General features: G+C 52.6%; 2 protein-coding genes and 1 long non-coding RNA gene across 4 annotated transcripts; 1 reads left to right on the top strand and 2 right to left on the bottom strand.

The window, feature by feature from the left end:
- Positions 1 to 225: 225 nt before the first annotated feature.
- Positions 226 to 3,253, bottom strand: Zbtb9 (zinc finger and BTB domain containing 9). 2 transcript variants are annotated; one of them, XM_015487542.2, is made up of 2 exons: positions 3,075 to 3,253; positions 226 to 2,853 (listed from the first exon to the last, which is right to left on the bottom strand). In XM_015487542.2, the coding sequence occupies exon 2, from the start codon at positions 2,790 to 2,792 to the stop codon at positions 1,353 to 1,355; it is 1,440 nt and encodes a 479-aa protein (XP_015343028.1). In that variant the 5' UTR covers positions 2,793 to 2,853; positions 3,075 to 3,253; the 3' UTR covers positions 226 to 1,352. The 2 variants fall into 2 exon arrangements, with proteins under 2 accessions (XP_015343028.1, XP_015343027.1); XM_015487541.2 differs by having other exon boundaries at positions 3,015 to 3,252.
- A 138-nt stretch (positions 3,254 to 3,391) lies between these two features.
- On the top strand, positions 3,392 to 19,352 carry LOC125617417. The gene is made up of 2 exons (XR_007348399.1): positions 3,392 to 3,519; positions 19,121 to 19,352. It is a non-coding gene; the product is annotated as an uncharacterized LOC125617417 (long non-coding RNA).
- Positions 4,122 to 23,904, bottom strand: Syngap1 (synaptic Ras GTPase activating protein 1). Its single transcript, XM_048805101.1, is given in 18 exon segments — positions 4,122 to 5,968; positions 5,971 to 6,037; positions 9,673 to 9,763; positions 10,902 to 11,113; positions 12,441 to 12,614; positions 12,979 to 14,050; positions 14,434 to 14,475; positions 15,178 to 15,356; positions 15,553 to 15,754; positions 15,885 to 16,121; positions 17,606 to 17,750; positions 17,951 to 18,095; positions 18,223 to 18,846; positions 20,612 to 20,710; positions 20,926 to 21,079; positions 22,923 to 23,044; positions 23,477 to 23,568; positions 23,690 to 23,904. Coding segments are annotated over 18 exon segments (3,852 nt in total). The 5' UTR covers positions 23,808 to 23,904; the 3' UTR covers positions 4,122 to 5,891.
- Between the last annotated feature and the right edge of the window lie 6 nt (positions 23,905 to 23,910).

Genomic DNA, 23,910 nt, shown 5'->3' with positions numbered 1-23,910 from the left:
CCCTTCAAAAAAAAGAAGACAATACTAAGTAACACCTGGGGTATAAAGTCTGAAAGGTAAGGTTACTCAAGGTTAAGTCCAGGACAGTATTCTCTATGAATAACCCTGAAAACATCCCGTTCTTCCACCACTGCCGAGCTGCAAAAGAAACACTTGTCTCTGCAGCTCTGTTCTCAGATGTTCTCATCTCTTCCACACAAATGAATCAATCCAGTCCACTGTCACTTTAGATTTCAGGGCAAAGTTTATTAGAAGAAATTAAGTAACTGTAAAATTTCCCTCCACCCCAATTCCAATATTTATGCCTCCACCTCTCAACAGAGGGGCTGTCTCAAATGTGGGTGGAATGAAAAGGTGGCGTGCTCCCCTTGCACAGTTACTCCTTAGCCTTCAGCATGTGCAGTCTTAGCCCTGAGTCCCTCTGACCATGGCAATTGTTCAGAGCAGTGCTACTCTGACAGCATTTTAGGTCAGTTGCTATCTCCTGAGTTCACTGATCACCTGTGATCAATATACAAATCATCAGTGGTCAAAGGTAAACAAGAGGCACAGGCTGCTGGGGGATTATCCTCTAATAAAGAAGGTTCTAGAAATGACACCTGGAATGCTCAACTTGATAAAGTGCTCACCTACATTAAAAACAAGATGTTGGGAAGGTGTCCACTGGTGAGAAAGAAACGTTCACTCTGAAGGGATTCTGGAAGGGTTCAATAAAAAAGTACATAGGAGCTGGGGGAGTAGCTCAGTGGTAGAGCACTGCTCTAGTGTGAAAGGACCTAGGTTTCATCCCCTGTACTGGGAGATAGGGGGTGGGGGAGGGGAGAACTTTTTTTTTTTAAACATAAAAAGAACTCTGCTCACATCATTCCAGCAATGACAAGGGAAAGGAAAACTTAGAGCTTAGTCACTGAATTACTAGCATTCCAAATTAAACATATCCTAGTTGGAGACCAGCTCCTTTAACTTCTTGTGGAAACTAAAAAAAAAAAAAAAAAAACATTTATCATTGTTTCATTTTGCTCTAACTCTTCTTTCACTAAATAACCTTCTAATCTGAAATCTAGTTTCCTCAATGGTATCAACACTACAAAAAGAAAGTCCAAGATGGGCAAGTAATCAATTTAAGTATGGCCTATAAAACACTTTTCTATAGAGTGATTAGTAAAAATCTGAGGTGAGAAATCTGAGCTTCCAATCTGCCAGTTTGAGGTCTATACTCCAAGAATAAGGGGTCCATAATATATCTAATCTCTTGACATGATTACAAGATCCAAGACTAGGGTAGGGAAGGGTAAGTAAGCATCAGCAGCAGTGGCTATCTTGTTCTACAATTTAGTGTATGGCCCCAGCAATCACTTGTAAGTCCAGTGGGCAGTGGCCCAGCCCTGACCCTTGCACAAGTCTCGGTGGCGAAGGAAACAGGCATGGACACGGAACCGACGGCCACAATGAGGACAGGCATGCAAGGCTCCAGCATGGGTCTTCATGTGCTCGGTCAGATGGTGCTTCAACTTGAAGCGCTTGTTGCAGATGCCACAGCCAAAAGGCCGAAGGCTGAAGGTCAGCATGATGTGCCTGTCACGCTTTGGCTTTACTGCAAAGCGCTTCCCACACAAGCAACCAAAGCGTTTTCCATCTGCAGGGGGTGCTCCCCCTAGCTTCACAGGCCCATGTACAGCCTGCCCTGCTCCCCCAGGTCCTCCACCCCCTGACAAGATTTCATTTCCATGAAGATCCACTGGCTTCCAGGATGGACTCCCTCCCCCAGATGTTGCCCCTGCTCCTGAGGGCAATAAGAATCTCAGCTCCCCATTCCCTTCAGTGTCTCCCCCAGGAAACACTTTGGTTTCCTCCTTTGCTCCTCCAGACTGAGTTCCACTTCCTGATATCTCCTCCTTAGGCTCAAAGGGTTCCTGCTTGATATAGAAAATTTTGGGGGGTAGTGCGGTAGGTGGGGCAGGAGGTTCAAGTGACGCACTCTCACTCTCTGGAAGCCTGCGGGGAGTAGCAGATATGGGTACTGGGTGGGATCCACGAGCCCGAGGAAAACCTCCTGACACTCTCTGTGGTTGAGGAGTTTGAGATAGTGTAGCTGCTGATCCCTGGTCTTCCTCTTCCTCCTCCTCCTCTTCTTCCTCCTCCTCCTCCTCCTCCTCCTCCACCTGAATTTGTAACACCTCTCCTAGTTCACTCTCCTCCCCTCCCACCGGGCTTTCAGTGGATGCAGGACTCTCAGTAGAAGCAGAGGACTGCACTGGGGTCTGAAAAGGGGAAGAGCGAATACACCAGCCTCCAGATGAAGACGTGGTGGAAAGAAGTGCATGGTAGGAGGTTGCTCCACGAGCTGAAATTCCACCACCTGAACTTTCTAGTTCTCTAAGAATCTCTGAACACTGATCTACTACTTGCCACATCTGAAGGCCACTGGCTACAAGGAGATGGGCAGGGAGAGCATCCAGGGGAAGGCGAAGGCGCCCTGAATAAATGAGCTGAAGTAGCCCTTCAAAGGCATCAGCTTCAATGACACTTGGCAAGGTGAGACGAGGTGCATCCCCAAGAAGCAGCTTGTCATGGAAGTAGGGAGAAGCAGCAGCCAACACTGCTTTATGAGCTCTAAGTTCCCGGCCCTGCACCAGAAGCGACACATCACAGAACTTTCCCTCTAGCCTATGGCGGTTCAGGGATTCCAGCAAAGACGAGCTATGTTGAGGGAACTCGATCTGGATTGTCCGAGGGGCTGGATTGCAGATCGGGGAGGTGGGTGCAGGAGGTAAAGGTGTCGAGGTATCCATGGGCTCCTCGGAAAAATCCCAGAGGATCGGGAAGAAATGGGAATTTGGGGGTAGACAAAAGCTGTGGAAAAAAGAAACAGGAGTCACAGAAACCCTGGACAAAGTTCCCCTTGTCTTCTCAAACAACTGCCCCCAACTAACAATTGGATGTTTCAGTAAGTGACACTTTCTGCAGATCAGTCCCGCTCACCCTGGGGAAAAAAAAAAAAAAAAACCACCAACCGGGGTTTAACTTCCAGGCCCCGAGGGAGATGAGGAGGTAATCCTTCAGCAAAGCCTGACCTCGCCAGCCGCGGGCGGCTCCTGCCCCGCCGCTCCGATCCGTTTCAGGGTGCACACAGAAGCAGGCTCGCGGCAAGCCTCCGACACCACGAATCTGGATCCGGTAGCCTTCTCCTCCGACACGCCCCCACCGTTACACAACCGGATCAGACTTCTCCAGACCCTTTCAGCTACTGCGTCGTTCCGGGCCGGAAGCCACGGCCTCTCCGTCGGTCACCGCCGCCGCGTGCGCAGGGCGGAGCTAGGACCGAAGCCAATAGGAGAGCGGCGTCCTACAAACCTCGTGATGATTGGTTATGCTGGCGAGAAAGGCGGGGCTGGTAGGAGGCCGCTGATCCCCAGACGTCAGCGGTTGGCCTTGTCAGGTGCTGCAGAGTCCCGGCAGCGGCGGAGGCTCCGGAGCTGGTTCTCAGTAGAGCGCAGCCCTTCAAAGCTACGTTTCTTGGTAATTAAGAGTAGCGCCCGCCCCCCAGCAGGTGCGGAGAGGGGCAAAATTAATTGGGTACCTATTGTGTGGGATGGGCACTTACCCCCATTATTTCGTGTTCTACCACCAACCATGAGAGGTAGGTGTTCCCGTCCTGTTTCCATGCGGGGAATCGGAGGCTGGCAAGAATCATTGGGCTGGCAAGTAGAGGGCGTGGATCCCGGATTTACTAAGGAACCAGTTTGGTTTTATTTTTCACTACTCGCACGTAAGAATTTTAACCAACAATTTAAATAAGCCTTATTTATAGGTAATTTCTTTTAAAGAATAAACGTAGATTTATACTGGAACTCTCACCAAATACCATCCCTGCTCCTTAGAGCTATGTGAAGCAGTGGGTGAGAGGAGAGCTGAACCCCTGCTCTAAAACAGAATAAATCTCGCTGAATGGGAGGGTGATCGTAGACAATGAGATCATAGCATCAAGGCAGAGATATACGGCTTGGTTCCGGGGCATGTGGAAGGTTCCAGGTTTAATACACAGCATTGCAATTAAAAAGTAGTTCTCATCACCTGCTGGTCAATCTGGAGATCCCAGGCTAATAAAGTCAGTGCAGCGATAAAAGAACAATCTCCGTTTATTAAACATGATTTTTCTGTTTCACCACACACTCCAGAAAAAAAGGAAATGGGGCTGGGAGTGGAGAAAAGGGGACAGTGGTGGGGGATAGAGAAGGCTGGGACTGGGGCAGGGAGAACGAGAAAACAAAATAAAACGGGTAGGAAGAGCATCTCCCTACCCTGAAGGGAGTGGGGGGGAAGGGGAGGGTCGGGGGGGAGGGGGCCAGGAAGCTCTGTACAGAGGGGGGTCGCCCCCAGCCCACACACACACACCCCGATATGTACAGTACAAACCCCAGATAATTACAACAGCCAAAGAAGAGAGGAAAGGGTCCAGGGGTAGGGCCTGAAGTGGGGAAAGCAGAGGAAAGGGCACAGGGATAAAATTTCACATATTTACAACTTTTATATAAGTATAAATTTGGCCCCGGCTGGGTGTATGTGTGTAGAGGGATGGGACTGAAGGGGAACTGTCCATACAAAAGAAAGAAGGGTGGAATCTGGGAAGAATCTCAATACCAAACGCAAGAAGGGATGAGGGGGCAAGGCTGAGTAGGGGACAGCAGTCAGGGAGGAGGGGGTGCCAGGGAGGGACATCTCCCCTCCCAGGGCCTACCCACCCCAAACCCCATCCATCCTTCCTCCCCTATCCCGCCAGAGAGCTATGTACAGAGAAACACCGAAAAATTGTGGAGCTGGCGGGAGGGAGGGAGGTGAAAAGAGATTGGGGGGGGGGAGGATGAGAGGGAAGCCCAGCCCTGTCCTACCTCCCCAGGGGGACAGAGTCATGGAAGGGGGCCCCCAACACCCCTCCTCCAACACAGGTCCCCCCACCCTGGGGGAGAGAGACATGGCTTTTCCTAGAGTAAGTTCCCCCCTCCCCCTGGGAGTAGAGACCAAGAGAGAGGGGAGGGGCAGGGGACTGTGTGTGTCAGGGTAGGGCAGATAATCAGTCTGTCCTCCCTGACACACACACCCTCCTAACCCTAACCCCTCACCCTAACCTCAATTCCACCCCACCCCAACACACTGGGGGAGGGGGGGGCATAAGCCCCCTCACCCCGCTCTGGGACCAGCCGAGAGCAGATCAGGTGTGGGAAGAAGGGGAGACAGCTCCCATTCCCCCCTTGCCGCCCCCTCCCTGCCCCGGCGGCCCCCTCCACCCCATCTGGGTTCTGGGTGGGGAGGGAATAAATTTAAGAGTGGTAGGAGGAGTAGGAGTTTGTGCGTGCTGAGCCCCCCCAGACGCTCCTGAGAAATCAAGGGGTAATAGGGCCCCCTCACCCGGGGTCCCCTCCCCATTACAAGGGGGGCAGGGGAGGCCAAAAATGGGGCGGTGGAGAGGAGTTAGATTGTCAGCTCTGGTTACTGCTAAAAAATCACCCTGAAGTTGAAAGTTTGGAGGTGCCACACCCCCAGGGTGGGGGGTGAGGGTCTGTCCCCCAGTGCTCAGGGGAACGATGAGGCAGAGGATGGGGGTAGCACCCCGGAGTGAAGGGGGTCTGTGTGGGTTAGGAGGTGTCCTGGGGCAAGGGTCCCTGGGGGTCAGAGAGGGGGCAGCACCCCGACAGGAAGGAAGAGAGGGCGGCTGAGGGTTCCCGCTCTCCCTCCTAGAAATGGTGCAATGGGGGTGGAGGATTGGTGACCCCCAAGGAGGCATTCAGGGAGGCAATCCCACTGTCCCTCGGTGACGTCCAGTCCTGGTGGTTGGTGCTGTTCCGGGGTGGAGTGCACGGGGAAGGAGAAGAAGGTCTGTGATGCTGGGTGGGCTAGTGGTCTGCGGTGTTTCGGAACTCGCCGTTCTCGGTGATCTGCAGCCGGGGTGGGGGGGGCGGGGCTGGGGGGCCAGGCCGTTCCAAGGTGGGGCCAGCGTCACACGCGGGTTTGTTGGACCCAAGGGGGGAAGCTGCCTCTCCTGCAAGATACCAAAGAGGAGAGCGCGGACTTATTGAGACGCTTCGCAGGGGCCTGGATGCCAGACCCCTATCAGTGACCTCCCCACTAGCCAACCCACTCCATAAGCCATGTCCACCCGCTCCTCCCAGGACAATCCCCACCAGCCTCCTGTTTTTTCTCACCTGTAGGATCCTCTGGGATCAGGTAGAGACTCATTTCCCAGACTCCTAACAGGGGCCTTCAAACCTTCAACCCAGAGTGTAACACCAGGAAACCAGCTCAAAAGCAGCAAGCTCCCACCTCACCCCCAACCTAACCCCACTAGCTTCACCTATATTCCCCCTCCTAGCCCACCCTCCGCCTCTTGGAACACCCTCCCAGCCCACCCCCCAACCTCAGGTAGGAACTTTGTATTGAGGAACCAAGGGCGGCAGTACAGCAAAACCTCGTTACTCCAAACCCCCGTGGATTTGGAATTTTTTTCATAATTTGAACAAAAACTGGGCTTGAGTTTTCCTTTATCTGTGCAGAAAGGGTGGGCTAAGCAAATTAGTGGTGGAAAGTGTCTGTGGGAGGGGGTATTTAACCTATACCAGCAAACAGACTTTTCATTCCTATCTATTCATTAAGGCATGCTCCCTGAGGGCCTTATTCACCGAGTTCTACTTACTGTATATATTTTGAAGACATGCATTTCATTAAATAGACACTGTCATTCAGATTTGTCACTTATTCAGAGTGGCCATCTTCTCAAATATAACATCCCAAATTAGAGAGGTTTAACTGTACTGGGGGGAAAGGAAGGGGATTCAGGGAAGTGATGTGGGAAGGGAAAATCTTGTGGGAGGGCTGCCTCTCTCACACACTTGGTGGAAATGACTAGGAGCTTCTGCTGAGACACAGCGTGCCCCAATCTCTGCATCCCCAGGAAGCAGTAACTGGCTCCATTCCTTTCCACCCCCACTTTCCTTACAGTTCTTCTCCCTGGGATCCCAGTTAGAGGGTGAGGGGTGCCTGACCCTACTCCCACCCAGGACCTGTTCTCATCACCTCCTATTGCTCCTGGACCAACTCCTGGTTCCTGCCCTCAGCCCGACCTTCTGTTCCTCTGCTGGGAGAGAAGAGAAAAGCCACCTGAATTCCCCCATACCTCTGGGTCATTCACTTGGCTTTTAAAAATTTGTGCTCAAAACTGGCTTTTAAATTAATGGCTGATTTGCAAAGGGACCAATACCTAAAATGGTTTAGAAAAATTATCCATATTACTTTCTGGGCCATAGGGCATTTAGGCCTGGCAACATAGCTATGTCTGACCAAATCTCCAAAGGATACAAGTACAGTTCCAGATCAGCTTTCCTTTCCATCCCAGGATCCAGGACTCACCTCTCAGGTCACCCAAACCCCAATCTTAGGCAAAGCTTCCCTCTTAGTTCACTGGTATCTCACATTGCCAGTCAGAGGGGGAGGAAAATGCATGTGGTAGGGTAGCCTGAGTGTGGCGGGAGAGCAGGGAAAGGAATCCTCAAATTTCCTTCCCTCCACTTGTCTGCTGGTGACAGCACATGGGCAAGCCCCCTACACCCCCATGGACCCAAATTTAGAAAGAAGATAAATTAGGGTGCCATTATTCATTTTACAAAAGAATTCACTGCAGGAGTCTTTTAAATGGCAAGGTCCCCTGGTGCCTTTTAGCATCTGTTTACAGATCACTAACTACTTTGACAGAGAGGCTGGGCAGGCAGAGAGTTAAAATTACAGTGTGAGGAGCCACTGCCCACTGCAGATCAATCCCACATAAATAAAGCATCTCAGAAATGATGTCTGTGGCTGACAGGTTCCCATTTACTGGCTTTTTAGTTAGGATTGTGTCCAGTAAGACCACTGGGTGGCAGGAGGGGTGGGGGTAATGAGTGGCATTAGCAACCCAAGATGTGAGCTCTTACAGGAATAGAGGTTATTTGATATGCTTTTCCTATCAGTTCTGCCTGGGAAAGAACATGGCCACTAAGCCCATGATGTAACTCCCAGGCCACAAGGGCAGTTCATGTCCTAAAACTGTCCAAGGTTCCTTGCTCCTTCTTGTTCCACCCACCCTGCCTACTATCAGGATACCTCAACAGACTTTTCCAGGGCCCCTCAAAGTCCCCTTGAATTAACTGCCCACTCCCAATTCCCACCCAGTTGGGGACTAACATGAACCCCAAATGCCTTCTACCTCACAGGTATAAGGGAGAAAGAGTGAGAGAAGAGGAATGGGAAGAAGGAGAGGGTAGAGAACCAGGATTAGGGAAGGAGGAGGAAACCCCAACCTACCTGCTGCAATCGGCACAGCCCCTATAGCCAAGGTCCCCCAACCCAGCATCACCTCCACCCCATTAATAAAGCCCAACCCCCAAGGACGCTCTGGTGAAATGGGGGGTGACAGACATACACTGGAGAGGTAGAGGAAGAGGAGGGTGCAGAGTTAGGAGGAGGATGGGAGAGGTGTGCCTGGAGGGAAGGGGTGTGACTTGTGAATGTGCTGGGTCTATTTAGGGTCAAATTATTGCTAAGGCCTCCAGGGGCAGTTGCAGGGAGGGATCAGCATGTGGTCTCTGAGTAGTATACCTTGGGAGATGGGTCTGTGCTGGAGGTGTCAGGAGGTGGAGACTGTGGAGGTTCTCTGGGGGCAGAGGGCAGCAGTGATGGGGGAGAGGCACTGGAGAGTGGAGGGGGTAGGCTTCACGACCAACCTGTAGTGGTCCGGAGTCACCTCCCCCTGTGTCCTCCGCCAGTGGTCAAAGCGGAACCAGGAGAATTACCTGATGAGGAGCTGCAGGGGGAGAGAGTGGGGTGATGGGGTCAGGAGCCTTGGTGGTGGGGGTGGAGAGGCCTGGTGGTCAGAGAGAGGAAGGAGGAATATGGGTAGGAAAGACCAAAATTTTGGGAAAGCAAAGGGTAAGATGTGGAACCTCAGGCTCACCATGACTGAGGTGAGCAGAGGGTGGTGGCAGGGAGCTGGAGGGTCAGTCAGGTGTGAGGCCTGAGTGGGAGGAAGGCCAAAGGGAAGCTAGACTTGAAACACTGAGGGATTGGGATGGGGTGGGAAGTTCCAGGGAGGCCTTCAAGGTCTGAAGAGCCAGGAAGAGGGGGCTCTACAGAAGCTGCCAAGGAGTCAGAATGGGGAGCCAGGAGAACAAAGGTATAGGGATCCCAGATCCCAAGTCTCCAGGGCCTGGGGAAACTACCACTCAGACTGCTCTGGGCTCCATTCCAGCAAAGAGCAACTTCTAGCCCTCCTCACCCAAGAAGAGCTCAGAGGAAAGTGAACTCCTGCCTTCAACAGGGCAAACAGGCAGGGCTTCTAGGAACTGGGAGGGGTCTAGGGACAGAAAGGGTGAGGATCTGGGAGAAGGTCCTGAGCCGCAGAAAGGAGTGGGAGGATGGGGCAGGAAGTCACGGGGTGGGGTTGACACTGCCAGGAGTGACAAAGGCACAGACGATGGAATGAAGATGGGTCACTGGGGGGCTGAGTGGAGTGGCAAGTAGACAAACAGAGGACAATAAGAGACAGATGGCGATGGGGCTGGGGTGGCTGGTGCAGTGAGAGCACAAAGGACAGTGGGATGGATGGGGATGGGACACGGAGAAGATAAATGACATTGTAATTTCCACCTGAGCGTCGAGCAGCCTCTTCTTGGGTTCAGGCAGCGGCTCAGCCATGGCGGGGTGGTCCCGGCGCAGCTCCTCCTCCACCAGCATCAGCCTGAAGGGACGGGCTTCAGTGGGGTTAGTGGCGGGCACGGGCTTGGAGCCTGTTCATGGAACTCCTGATCCTGGAAACCCCTGCAGCTTTCTGGAAAAGCCTCAGGAATCCTTCTCCCCTTTTTAAAATCCCTCCACTGTCATGACTCAAAAGACTCCCTGTCACTTAGGGTGCTACTCTCTGCCTTCCTCTCAGGGTCCAGACCCTCAGGTATCTCTCTGGTTAGGGTAGCTTTCTATGCCTCAAAGACTACTACCACCCAGACACCCTCAGCCCCCTTCCCAACAGAGACAGCAGTACCCCTCCTTTAGAACTTTTGAGGCTAAAGATCAGGCTTTTATGCCACCTCAGTGAACTTAGGCCACCTCCAGTGGCAGAACTTGGGGTACCTCCCAGCCCAGGAGGAGTCCCTGTTACAAGCCTTATCATTCCCAGCATCTCCCTGACTTTGGTGAAGACTCTCAAGGTTCTCTCTCATAAATGATATCAATTACAACAGTGGTTTCAAAAAAAAGTTTCAGGTCAAGAAGCCCTTTTATTCCAATGTATTCTAAGTCTTATGCAGAAATACATTTTTAATGGATCAAAATGGAACTGGTTCTGGTTGGAACAGGGTTGGGTGTTCTCACCCCCTGTTTTTAAGATAACTGATCCCCTTGCTAAGATACCTCCTTTGGAATCCAGGGCTTGGTGAAACATGTGCAGGGTAAATGGCCCATTCTGATGGCATCCCTTACCAAGGCTAGAAAGGGAGGCTGTGCCCAAGATGGGGATGCTCAGGGGCTCCTCTGGCTAGGGATCCCTCCTCAGCTTTGGGGTGAACTTCACAGACTGCATTGAGAATAATCAACCAAAGTTTTCTGACCCAGGCTCTGTGCAGATACAGTGATGGTTGGACAGTACCTGCCATATTTTCCAAGGGCTTCAAAAGTTACTCTACCAGAAGAAACATCAGGGTTTAGCAAAGAAACATTTAATGCCCTAAGCAGGAGATGAGTGGGTTGTCTCCCTGGGAGAGAGTGGCAGGCTCTCCTGGTGGTCTCCTGAGATGGGCACAGGGGTCTGAGGAGTAGCTCACTCTCTCACTCCCTTCAGCTTCAGGCTCTCCCTTGCTACCCCTCCCCAGGCCGCCCCTCACCTGCCAATGATGCTCTTGATCTGAGAATCCTTCTCCACCTGCTGCTGCCTCAGCCTCTTCTCACTCTGTTCTAGTCGGGCCTGATACTGCATCAAGATTTTGCTGGTCTGTTCTTCCTGGGACAGCAGCCTCCGCTCATACTCTTCCAGCTTCCGGTTGGACATGTGCAGCCGCTCCTTCAGTGAATGGATCTCTTCCTCGTACTCCTTTACCTGCCCGCCGGGCACAAGACCCCGCACTGTGAGAGGTGCCCTGCCCCATTCAGCCACCCAGCCCCCATCCCTGTCTGCCCAGCACAGCCATCGCATGGGGAAGGACATCAACCCTTTCTCTGCCTGTGGATTACACTCACTCAGGCCTGCTTTTGAGAATGCCCTGCCATGATGCTAAGGCTCCTTCAAGATGGAGCAAGGTCATAGACCTATGCCTTGAGAAGTGTGTCCACTGGAACACATGAGGACCCACAGAGCAACCTACCCATAGGCACACCTTAAATAAACAAACCCAGAAATTAAAAAGTGACTTTCCAGCCCCAAGCTAGGAATGAGCACATGAGAGAAAGAGGGCAAGACATTGGATGCAGGAGGGGTAAGTACTATCTTACACTCCTTCCTTAGCTATCCTGGGGATAGGTGATCTTAAGGGAATCTCAGGCTGAGAATTTAGGAATGCCTTTCTGCTAATCTGACCCTGGAATTCTGGGAACAAGAGAGCTCAGAAGAATCATTTTATCTGCCCTACTAGCTCTAGAGCTTAGAGCTATGCTAATATGATAGACCTAAGCCACGTGTAGCTATTTATTTTACTTTTATTTTTGTAGTTCTGGGGAATCAAACCTAGGGCCTCACACAGACTAAGCACAAACTATCACTCAGTTACCTCATTAGCCCATATGTAGCTATTTAAAACTAACACTAAAAATTTAGTTCTGAATCACAAAAAACCAATGTCTAATAGAGTAGCCACTAGCCACATGTAGCTACCATACCAAATAGTGCATATTACAGAACATTTTCATCACTTCAGAATGTTCTAGAAAGTGCTAGTCTGGAGCCTTTCTCAAGGATTCTGCATCTGAAGCCCAGAACAGGAGCAATTTGAAAGACCCCTGCCCATCAAGCCTTTGCCACCTATTCCTAAGGGACAGTAAGTGGATAACCCAGACATCACCTGTAGTACAACCACAATCCCCTCTGCCTCAGCCCTACTAAGTAGCTCCCACTGCTAGGGAAGTCACTTCCTTTCCTGAGCAGTAACAGGAGTAGAGCTTTGGCTTCCCTAGGGAAGAACATCGTGGCAAGCCTAGAATAGAACATGTTTCTCCCTAGATAGTCTACAGTGTAGCTGAGTTGGCTTTTAAGCAGACTGATTATGTCGGGTTCTCCTTATGGACTGAAAGCTTCTCAAGAGGGGATCAGTTTTTGTCTTTTCTTTCTATTATAACTGCCTAAGCCTAGATGATTCCCTTGGAATGACCTACAGGTCTCCCCTATGGGTGAAAGGAAAAACTGAGACTTTGGATGGCAGGTACCAGCATACCCTATCTAGCCGGCTCTCATCCATCGATTTTGAGTACTCCTTGAGCTTGTACTCTTCCCGCTCAATGTGGGCACTCTCGATGTCAGCCGACAGGTGAGGCATATTGGAGACCCAGGCCACAGTCCGCTCAGAGGCTGGCATTGTGGGGTTCAGCGTGGATGGTGTCTGAGAATGCTGGGACAAGGCAAGGTGGGAAAAGGCAGGGCACATTCAGAGGGAGAGAACACAGCCAAAAGACAGGACAGTCCCAGGCCTGTTCCCCTGCTTTAGGGGGTATCCCGGGTCCCCACCCTAACCCCAGGGGCTAGAGAAGCGATTGATCACGTCTCCTCTCTGGAATGAGTGCTATCAGAGCAAGCATTTATGTCTGTTCACCATCATCTCCATGGTGCCCCAACAGCACATGTCACACTGCGGCCCCTGAACACACATTGTTTTAATTTATGAAAGGTGATGAGAAAATCAAAACCTTAGGGCACAGATTGCTCCACCTCCACTGTTGCCTTCACCCACCCTGCTTCCTCTTCCCTTCACCTACCTGCTTGGTGATGGAGGGCTTCAGCCCCCCACCCCCTCCGCCACCACTGCCACCGCTGCCCCCAATGCTGCCCTCCTTGCTGAGGCTCTGTTGTCGTGGACGGGCAGGGCCATAACTCGGCTCTGGAGACTGTAAAAGGTTCCCGCTGGATGGCCGGGGTTTCTGGGCAGCACTGACTGTCAACTGCTGAGACTTTCCCCTCTGCAACGGAGGTGGCTGCCCCCCACCACCCCCACCACTGCCCCCACCACTCCCACCTCCGGGCCCTGAGGGGGCTGGCCTCTGGGGACCAATGGTGATCTGGGGAGGGGACAGCATGTGCTGAAGGTTGTCCTGGAGTGAGAGCTGCCGTCGGGTGAAGTCAGTGCCAGAGGGTCCAAACTCATCACTGTAGCTGTGGCTATGAAGGATGGAGGCTGCAGGGGGCTTGGGGACCCCTGAGGAGAGGTCCTCGCTCTTGCTATAGCCATGGAATGGGGCAAAGGTGTCCCCTGGGGGCTCTCCACCTCGGTGGTGGTGATGGTGGTGGTGGTGGTGATGGGAAGAGGGTGGGCCATGGCCACCACTCCCTCCATGGCCCGCTGGGGGCCCTGGCCCATCAGCAGCCATGTGGAAGAGAGGGTTCTGGAAGGAGAGGGGGATGCGCAGTTGCTGGGCAGGGACACCGTCCGTGGTGACACCCATCTGGCTGAGGCGCATGCCCGCCGCTGTGATGGACGACCCACTCCCCTGGGAGAGGCGTCCAGCAGGAGCAGGCCGCAGCCCTAAGGCCGCTGTGAGTGAGGCCTGGCTTGAATGCAGCAGGTCCCCGACAGCTGCCAGGTTGGAAACACTACTGCTGTTGAGGCGACCACCGGGCCCATCGCCCTGCAGGTCCAGCATGGACACACTCTTGTTGACACTCAGCATCTTCTGCTCTGGCTCTGTGATGTCCGAGCTGCTTGTGCAGTATGCTGGGGAGGACCGGGCCAGTGGTGGTCGGCTCACGTAGAACAGATCTTTACCCCCACCAGGGGGTGGTGGGGGTGGCTTTTCCTTGGTTGGGGAGGGGAGACGAGCCATGTCCATAGAGCTGTCAAAGGAAAGGGGACAGACACACAAGCAGGGTAAAGCTAGGCTACAGGCAACTGAGCCTCCTGGAGCTGGTATGGACCTTAGGTGAAAATTGGGACCCACAGGGAAGGGCTGAGAGCCAGTGGTGACAGCCCTAAAGAGGTAGGCAGGGAGGATGGGACGGAAAAGGTGGGAAAAGGGAAAGGACAAGGCCCCTCTGGGAAAGGGTGAGGCCTAGAGGAAGGGAAATGGGGGCAGCAAGAGGAGGGATGAGGGCAGTCTGGGAAAATATGAAGGAGATGAGGTGCACTGAGGAGAGGAGAGGAGGAGGGTGAAGGTCAGGAGGGGGAGAGGGAGCTGACAGGAGAGGAGAGGAGGGCTGGGGAGGGGAGAGCCCCTCACCTGTTGAGGCCTCGAGCCATGAAGGACTGAAGGTCGATGGAGCTGGAGAGAGATGGAAAGAGGGGCGAGCACAGACAGAGAGAAGGAGCAAGGCATGGATGGATGGCAGGAGCAGTGGGAATGGTGAATGGGTATGGCATCACGGAGGGAAAGACACGGGCAGAGAACAGCAGGGTGATCATCAAATAAGGCCGGGGGCCTGCCCCATCAGAACAAATGCTGAAGTTTTCAGAACAAATGCTGAGGTTCCAGAACAGGATCTGGGGGCTGCTAGACTTCCAGCTGCTGCTTCTCTAAGTGCTGGATCTTGGGGAGGTCTGCGGGGTTCTGGTGGTAGGCCGGAGGGGGGGGGGATCCTTATTTTCTGAGTCATACAGAGATGTTTGATTATTTTGACACCCCATGGCTGAGCCAATGTACACTGGCTCAACCTCAGCCTGGAGACAAGCACGGGTGGGCAGAGGAACAAAGCAAATAAGAGCCTGTAATGGGGATCCCCTTGGCTTACAACTAAGCTGGGAGCTGGAGGAGCCTTGGCACTTCTGGGGCTGTGTTCCTTGTTCCCTCTGGCTTTGAAGGGCTCCCACTGCCTGTACCTATCTCCTTAACATTTTCCCCTGAGAACTTGCTGCTTTATCCCTTCCTTTCAAGCCCTAGAGATGCACAAGGGGCCCAGTGAGAATATCCAGAATAGAAGAGATGGGGTTCCTAGGACGTAAGGGCAGGGACCCCCAGAGGGCTCACCTGTTGAGGTCCCGCATCATGTAGCCCTGCATCTCAGCTGACGGCCCCCGCAGCACCACGGGCTGCGGCCGGGGCCGCTCACTCTGGCGGCTTGGCTGCCTTTGGATGTTGGGGTTTCTTAGGGCTGTGCTGATGTCGTTGAGGAGCCGGGGTAGTGGGCCCAGCTTCAGAAGGGCTTCCTGGAAGGGCAAGGCTATTACTGGTGGGCTCTAAGAGGGCCTTGGAAGGTGCAGGTGGAGGATGTCTGGGTAGGAGTAGTGGTATGACATCTCAGGGAACAGGCAGGGGAGAAAAATCTGTGCAGGGGAGTAGTTTCTCAGGCCCCAAGTGCCTCTGGCAACATCTAGCAATGGGGCACAGGGAGCACTTGCTGACCTTGCTGAGCTGGGGCAGCACCTCCCAGAGTAGGGCATGCAATGTGGAGAGCTCTCGGCCCAAGTCGATGTAGCCCTCAAAGCTACTGCTGTTGGTCAGCGTGTCCAGGTTGGAGATCTCGTACAGGAACTGCTGCATGGAACCCCACTCCAGCTCCAAAAACTCATTCATGAAACCCAGAAAGTCCTCCTTTGAGGTAAACCTGGCCAAGGGGTCCAGAAGGGAGAGGTCACACTTGTACAGAAGGCCTTACATCTACCCATCTCAGGGTCTCTGGGGACTCAGGAGACCCTTCCTGCCCACCCTCCACCCATGCCTGAAGCTTCCCTCACTTGGAAAAGTTGGCCAGGTTCTGGATGACCTTGGCGATGAGGGTGAGGGTTCGTGAGGTCTGCTCATCTGGGTACTCCTGCATGAGCCCAAAAAGACTGGGCGACATAATGGCTGGGCAGAGGAAGCGCAGGAAGAGCGAGGCGCTGATCAGCCTGTCGGCGATGTCCTCCCTGCCCCGCTCTGCGCAGCGCAGCCGCCAAGATGCAAACACCTCCTTCAGCTCCCTCGGGAACACGCTGGGGGGAAGGGGTGGGGAGACAGAGAGAGAGAGAAAGAAAGAGAGAGACCGGGACTGAGCCCCAGAGACCCTCAGCTTCCAGGGAACATGCTGAGGGGGGTGGTAGGAGGTGAGGGTGTGGAAACAGAGGTAAGAGAGACAGGGAAGGAGGGACTGCAGGAGGAAGACAGGAGGCTGCTGGAAGAAGAGGGCCACGGTAGAGGGAACAGACAGATTTGGGAGAGAGAAATGGAAGGGGAGAGAAGGCGAGGGGAGAGAGACACATGGGAGAGAGATGGAGGGATGTGTGAGAGAGACAAGGAGAGGAGGAGAAGAAAAACAGACACCAGGGAGAGACAGAGATGGGAGAGAGATGGAGGGTCACTTGAGGTACAGGGAGCTCGGACCCCCCAACTCTTCTGGATTCCAGGGAAATGGGGATGGACGTGCCCCAGGCATGATCCCCAGTCCCTGGAATGGCTCAGAGCTCACTCTCCCCACCTCCCAGTTCCATTTCAATGTCCTACTAACACCTTAAACTTGACTAGTGTAAAACGGAGCTCACCATCGCCCCCACACCTCAACTGACTCCTCCTCCTGACTTTCCTGGTTCTGTCAATGAGGCCACCAGTCTCCCAGCTACAGCCTCATGGCCTCTTGAGTCATCCTTGACTCCCCACAGACAGGCCCCCTCCTTTGCAATCAGTTAACAACTCTTGCTGATCTTTCCCTCAGAGGGCCCTTAACAGTGGCCTCTTGCTAAATTTCTTATCACTGTCCTGATTTAAGATCTGATTTTCATTCCTAACCCATTAACAGCGGTCCCCAATAGCCTGAACTTCATTTTCCATACTCTGGTCAACCCCCACACTCCACTCTACTTATGGATTCATCTTCTCAATCATGAAAATTCCTGGTGGCTACACCTTTAATGGCATCCTATGATCTACTGATGAACTCAAACTCCTTAACTTGAGGCCTTCTAGATTCTAACTCTAATCCCACATCCACATATTTTTCCTACTATTTCCATTATTAAACCTGTTCTAGTTACTGTCCCTCGAAAGCTCCTGGGCCTTCTCACCTTCCCACACATGCCTGTCCCACAGCCTTCTGAAATGTCTCTTTCCCACCATGTGCAAACATCAGCACCTAACCCAATCTTCAAAGCCCAGCACCAGGCAGTTCTTTTTGCTTATCTCAATCAAAGCTCTACCTTCTCAGTCCTGATGTTACATGGGGGTGGGGGTGGGGCTCTTACTCAGCACTTCACACGTACTACAATGGTTCTGTGGTTTTCTGTGCATCTCATTTGATTTCTACTCATTCTGGTAGAGGCCCTCTGAGGGCAGGGACCAGGCACATTCACTTCTGTTCTACAGCACCCAGAATGCTTTGCCCATAACTGATGCTCAGTCCTCTTTGAGGATGGACAGATGGATGAACAGATGAACACACAACTGCCCCAACCCTGGCCCCCCAGCCCAGCGTTCCCAGTCTCACCAATGGGAGTTGACCACCTTGCACAGGGCCAACTCACAGCACATCCGCAGGTTGGCCTGGTGCTCTGCCAGACTGGATGCCGTGCACTTGATGGGGTCTACCTCACAGTTCTCCTCAGATTCATACAGAGCACGAATGAACTCCCCTGAGGAATAGGGGCACAAGAGAAAGTTGTCATTCTTTCCAAGGGCAGGGGTAGGGAGCTGCCTGGGTTGGAGGAATCTCAGAACCAGGTGGTTGGAGGCTGGGGTCCTGGGCTCTGGACTTGAGATCTGGGGTAACCAAGTTTAGGGCTGGGGTAGGCATCTGGCAGATTTGGGAAGAGGGCCTGAAGGTGAACCATACCAATGGCATCCTTGAGGTATTTCTGACCAATCAATCTCATATACTCTTCTATGGCTTTAGTAGCGAGCGTGTTCTCGCGGAATATGAGGTGCTCCCGTTCCATGAACCGGTCTACCTCTGACATGGCCATGTCTGAAAGGAAGTCCTGGGACCCAAGAAAATTCAAGGATCAGCCTCTGCACAACCCAATTTTGCAAGTGTGCCCTGTCCTCTCTGCCCTCCACGTCAGTGCCCATTCCCAAGCCACTTTTCCCTGAGGGCACGGCACTTACCTTGGCCTTTCCTGTACTCTGCAAGATGTGAACCAGTGCGCTGGCAACCTCTTCCTTGCCCTTGACATTCAAGGCAGGTTCCAATACTGCACACAGCATCCGATAATGGTTGGTGACATATTCTGCAAACTCTTTGTACAGCTCCATGGGCAAGATACTCATTGTCTGATAACGTGCCTTCAGCCGCACAGCCGGGCAACCTCCTTTGCCCTTGCCCCCTGAGCCACCCCCCGAGCCTCCTCCCCCTCCCGAACCCATGCCCCCAGACCCTCCACTGCCTGTTGGCAGGGTCACAGGGTACCACTGCTCTGTGAAGTGGCGCCCAGCCAGGGTGGCCACGGGCACAGTCACCAGGCCTACATAGCCTGCCTTGTCCTTCTTGCGCTTTTTGTCTGAGTCACGGTACAGATGCAGCCGCAGGGCGCGGACAGCCGGCAGGTTATTAAACTCGAAGTGCTCGCCCCAGAAGACGGTGTCCCCAGAGGCTGAGCGGGGCTTGGACGTGGTGCGTGCATACAGCATGTCATCTAGGCAGAGCTCGCAGTAGTACCGCTTCTTAGGGGGCAGTTCCCGTGCCTCTATGATCCACAGCTTCAGCACATTATCCACCCGGCGGCTGTTGTCCTGGTGTGGGGGTGGTGGGTAGGGTAGATAAAAGGGAGGGGACAGTGAGATGGAGACACCAAAAGAGGAGACAATGAGAAAGTGGGATCCAGACAACAATTGTACAGCTGAGAAGCTGTACTGGATTGAAGAGAGTCTCTCCCACATTCATCGTCTATCTAAATCTTGTGAATATGATCCTATTTGGAAATATGGTCCTTACAGATATAGTCAAATTAAGGACATACTGGATAGGGTGGACCCTTAAAACAATAATTGGTGTTTCTATTATAAGGAGAGATTTGGAGACATGAGACATGCAGAAGGAGCTCGCCATATGAAGGTGAAGGCAAAAGCTAGATGGATGCAGCTAGAAACCGTGGCCTGCCAGCAACCTCCAAGGAGCTATGAGGAAGCAAGAAAGGACTGTTCTTTGTGCTTCAGAGAAAATGTGGCCCTGCTAATTTTTATTTTGGACTTCTGACCTCCAGAATTGTCAAAGAATACATTTCTGTTGCTCTAAGTGACCCAGTTTGTGGTAATCCCCCTCTGTCCCCGTACATCCTACCACTGAACTATATCCCCAGTTCTTCCATATTTTTTATTTTGAGATAAGTTCTCACACTAAGTTCCCCAGACTGGCCTTGAACTTGCAGTCCTCCTGCTTCAGCCTCCAGAGTTACTAGGATTACAGGCATATGCTACCACACCAGGCTTAGTTTGTGGTAATTTTTTACAGCAGCTTAAGAAACTAACATAGAAGGGTAGTTCCTCAGACGCTAATCAGTACTAGGGAAAAAAGTTAGAATAATAAAACAAAAATATTAAGACAGATTCTGAAGAGGAAAATGGAAAAGTTCTATAGAGATCATCAGAAACTGAAAAAAATAAGTTAACTGCATAAATACAGGATGAGTGAGCCTTGATAGCTGGTGTGAGAATGTCCTGGGGATATAACTGAGCACAAGCTCACAGTGAGGTTTAGGTGACGTTTTTCAACACCAATCAACACTAATGTGCTGAAAAAAAGCAAAGTGTTTGGACTCTGCATGGGTCAGAATTTTTTTTTAATATTTTTTAGTTTTTGATGGACCTTTATTTTATTTATTTGTATATGGTGCTGAGAATTGAACCCAGTGTGTCATACATGCGCTACCACTGAGCCACAACCTCAGCTCCGGGTCAGAATTCTTAAGAAGGACACTGAGAAACAAGTTTCCCCAGATGAGAGTGACCAGAACTGTGATCTTGCTAGAAAGTGGGATACACAGCCTAGATGACAGAACTGGGAGCACTTCTCCTGGGAAGTAGAAGTTTTGGGAAAAACAGACTTGAGGAACCTCTGCTCCAGAAGGACCCTAGAGATTATCTAGTCCACTCCATTCTCACTAATTTCATAGAGGCACAGAGATCCGGCTAATTGAATTTTGTGTGTTCTGCAAAAATGCTGTAAGTAGGGGCTGAGTGGCCACCTGTTGGGATGTCAGTGAGGCATTCCTGCCTGACAGGAAGCTGCACTAGAGGACTTCTAGAGTCCCATCAACTCTCTTTTAAGTCTATGATTTCTATAGTAGGGATATAGATCACAAAGTAGGGTAACAGTATGAAAAAAAGGAAAAAGAAACAGGGGGCTAGGAATAATGGGGGTGGACACCCCCACTCATTCAGGGCCCCTACAAAGCTGTCTCCTCCTCCCCCAAGCCTCCCCCTCCTTTACTCACTAGGCCCCCTGTGGCTCATTCTTTGCCCCAGACATGCCATGCACGTCCCCTTTACTCCCCAATACCTTGTTGGGTTTTACTGCCCGCTGGAGATTCTCGATCCATTTGTCCCGTTCAGCTGCAGACCGACAGGCAAAACATTTTGTTCCTGATGACGTTGTTACCTAGAAAGGGTGTGGAGTTGAGAATGGGACTCCAGAGGGAACTTACTCCTAAGAACTGAAGATTCCCCACCACTTCTGCCTCCCTGGCCTATCCTAGCCCCAAGAGGTTTCTGACATCCTCTTGACATCAACCCCTGTGCCAATTCCTCTAGGACTTTCTGTCCCTACCCTCCAGCATCCCTGTCCTTTGGTCCTAAGCCCACTAGACCCAATACCTCAAAACAGAACTCCTGGCCCAGGATGGAGCTGTGCACTGGCTTGATAATGGAATCTTCATCCAAGTTGAGCTCCAAGGCCTCAGCTGCACTGCTAGGACTCAGCAAGGACTCATGGGAGTGAGACTCCTTAAAGCTTTGCATCAGCCGGGCCCTGGCAGGCAGAAGGTTCAGGAGAGAGGATCAGGACCCCAAACTCTTCTTACAGACTCAGGGGTCCTGACTCATCAATGTGATTTTAGAATGCAGACTTGGTGAAAAGGTCTCCTGAACCACTCTGCACATAGACACAAATTCACAGAATGAAACCCAGCCTCCCCTCAGGAAGGACATGAGGGATGTGAGAGAAACCAGCCATTCTATTCACATCTAAGGGGCTGTGAGGAATGGGAACACCTAGAAATACCTAAATGCAGGAATGGACCTGGCAAAAGAAAGAGAAAAAAACCAAGATGGGCCCAGGGCCCCTTGGAGAAAGGACCTCTAGGTGACCCTAGAAACCAAAGTCTCAACATAAGGGCAAAGCGAGGAGTCACACAGAAGATCACAACATAAGAACTGGAGAATCACACAGAAGATCCTTGTCTGGCCTGGACCTGGCACACAGTTGGTTAGTGCCCAATAACATTTCATGATTCAAAGTAGGAATGAATGAATAAGAGACAAAGTTACAGTAGAATCAGGGGAAAGAGTGAGGAAGAGTGTAAGAAACAAGAGAAAGGAGCAGAATGAAGGTTAGACACTGGAGATGGGAGTAAGGGGAAGGAGGCAAGACAAGAAGTAGAAAGCAGGAGGAAAAGCATGTGCAGAAAGAGGATGCGAGAGGCTGAGAAGGGGCAGCTAGACAGATGGACGCAGGAAAAGCGATGGGGCTGAAAGGCAAAAATCACTGTGGGGAAGAAAAAGAAAAAGGGGGCTAGGGGCACGGAATGAAGAGGGACAGGATGGCGAGCAGCATGGAGATGGGTAGGGGATAAAGAGTAGAGAGCAGTAGGGAAGCGGGAGGGGGAGCTCGGGTGTGGGAGCCTCCATGAAGTTATTTATAGCAGCCCCGTCATCACAGGCTCTGGCTGCCGTCAGCGCGCCACGCTCCCCCGGCCCCCCGCCCCCGCGGCCAGGAATACCATGCCCTCACCCCCTGCCGGCCCCAAATCCAGCTCTGGTGACATGGGAAGGGGGCAGGGAAAGGTTTGACTCACCTTATCCCAACCTCCCTACCTGCCCAATTCCGGGGGTGGCCAGACAGAGGGGAAAGGGAGGACAGGGTTCTGCAGGGATGACTGGGTAAAAGGGATACCCAGAGAGGGACCCCAAGAAGCAAACAACAGAGACAACCACCAAAAGGTCTCCTTCAGTCCTGCCTCAGGACAGTGCCCTCTGGACTTCTCTGAGGGCTTCTTCTTCATGGTTCAGTCTATGAATTAACCCTGCAGCCCCTGATCCCCATTATGTCACCCTGCACACTGGTGCCGGTCTTGCCTTTTTCTGTAATACTCTACACTGTTCCTTCCCTCACGATGAGCTCCACCTTGTACCCGTTAACATCAGTCACCCCAAGCACTACTCCAACCTGCTGCTCCTGCCCCTCCTGCCCTTCCCTCAGGCAGTTCCACCTAGCTCTCACTGCTGCCCCTCCACCAACCAGTGAGCCCACTTCCTAGGATTCAGAGTTCCTTATGGGCAGGCTGTGTGGCTCTTCTCTGTCCTTCTGTACAGCTCCTCTGATCCTGGACTGAGCCCACCCTCTGTCAGGCTGAAGATGCCCTCCTTGGCATTACCTTCGCCTCCTTGCCTGCCTGTCCTCTCCGTATGTCCCACCCTTCTCCGGCCGCCTGCAGCCATGTCCTAGCTCTTCTCTGTTTTCTCCTTGCACCATAACACCCCTCAATCAACATGAGCCCTTCAACCTTTGCCCTCGGATAACCCCCTCCCTTCCCATACCGCTAGAGGTCCCCTATATTGCACATATCTCAACCCGCATGTTCCCTCCCCTGTACCGGTCATGGTCAGCACTTCGGAAGCGAGGCAGGATCTGGCGAAAGCTGCTGGTCCGGTCAAGTTTGGGCTGTGACTTCGTACGCTTGATGGAGCTTTTAAGCCTCCGGCTCAGGAAGCCTTGCTGGGGGGAGGAAATGGGGATAGGGGTGGGTTGGGGCAGGGTCAGTCCTACCTACTTACCCCTCAGCTGGTATACAGTCCCTAAAATAAGGTGGGATGGGAGAAAAGTCCCTAGAGGTGGGAAAGGGAACAGGAGCCCTGATACCAGCTTGTCTTCCTTGCTCCCTTGGGCACAGTGAAGGAAATACACACACACACACATACATACACACACACACACACACACACACAAGCTTGGAATAGGTGGGAGGGCTAGTCCAAGAAGCAGGGGGCAGAGCCAAGAAGAGGGAGACCAAAGAGGTGGGGACACACATACACACAAAATCTTTCTCCCTCCAGTCCCCTTTCTCAGAATCCTAGGGCTCCAGCTGGGGCTGGAGGGGAGGGACCCAGCTGAGCCACATCTGGCAAGCGCTGGCTTCCATTCACTCACCGAGGGCCGGAAGGGCGCAGCGGGGGCGGCCTCCATGCTGTACTGCTTCCCCCCTGGGACACTCTTCCTCCTCGAGCGACCCAAGTGGTATTCTGGAGGAGAGGAAAGGGCCCCAAGGGAAGTTGGGGAAGGGGCTTGTTAACCCAGGTTTCCACCCCTGACCCCACTGCATTCTCCCACCTCCCTCTGCCCCTCAGCTCCGGCCTCACCTACCCCCCGGAAAACAGCAGGAAGAGCAGCGGCGGCGGAGAGGCTGGCGGTGGGAAGGAGGGGGCAAGGAACCCGAGCCAGAGCCCCCAGAGGGGGACGGAGTGGGAGGCCTTAAGCCCATGACTAGTGTTGGCAGTCAGCAGGGGCGCATGGTCAAGGGGGTCAGTAAAACCCCAGTAATGAAGGACATAGAAGATCCAGGGAGGCTAAGTCCCGGTGCCCAC

Source organism: Marmota marmota, unplaced genomic scaffold (genome assembly GCF_001458135.2).
Source record: "Marmota marmota marmota unplaced genomic scaffold, marMar, whole genome shotgun sequence".
In the NCBI taxonomy this organism is placed as follows: Eukaryota; Metazoa; Chordata; class Mammalia; order Rodentia; family Sciuridae; genus Marmota; species Marmota marmota.
This window is presented reverse-complemented; position numbering and strand designations above follow the sequence as displayed.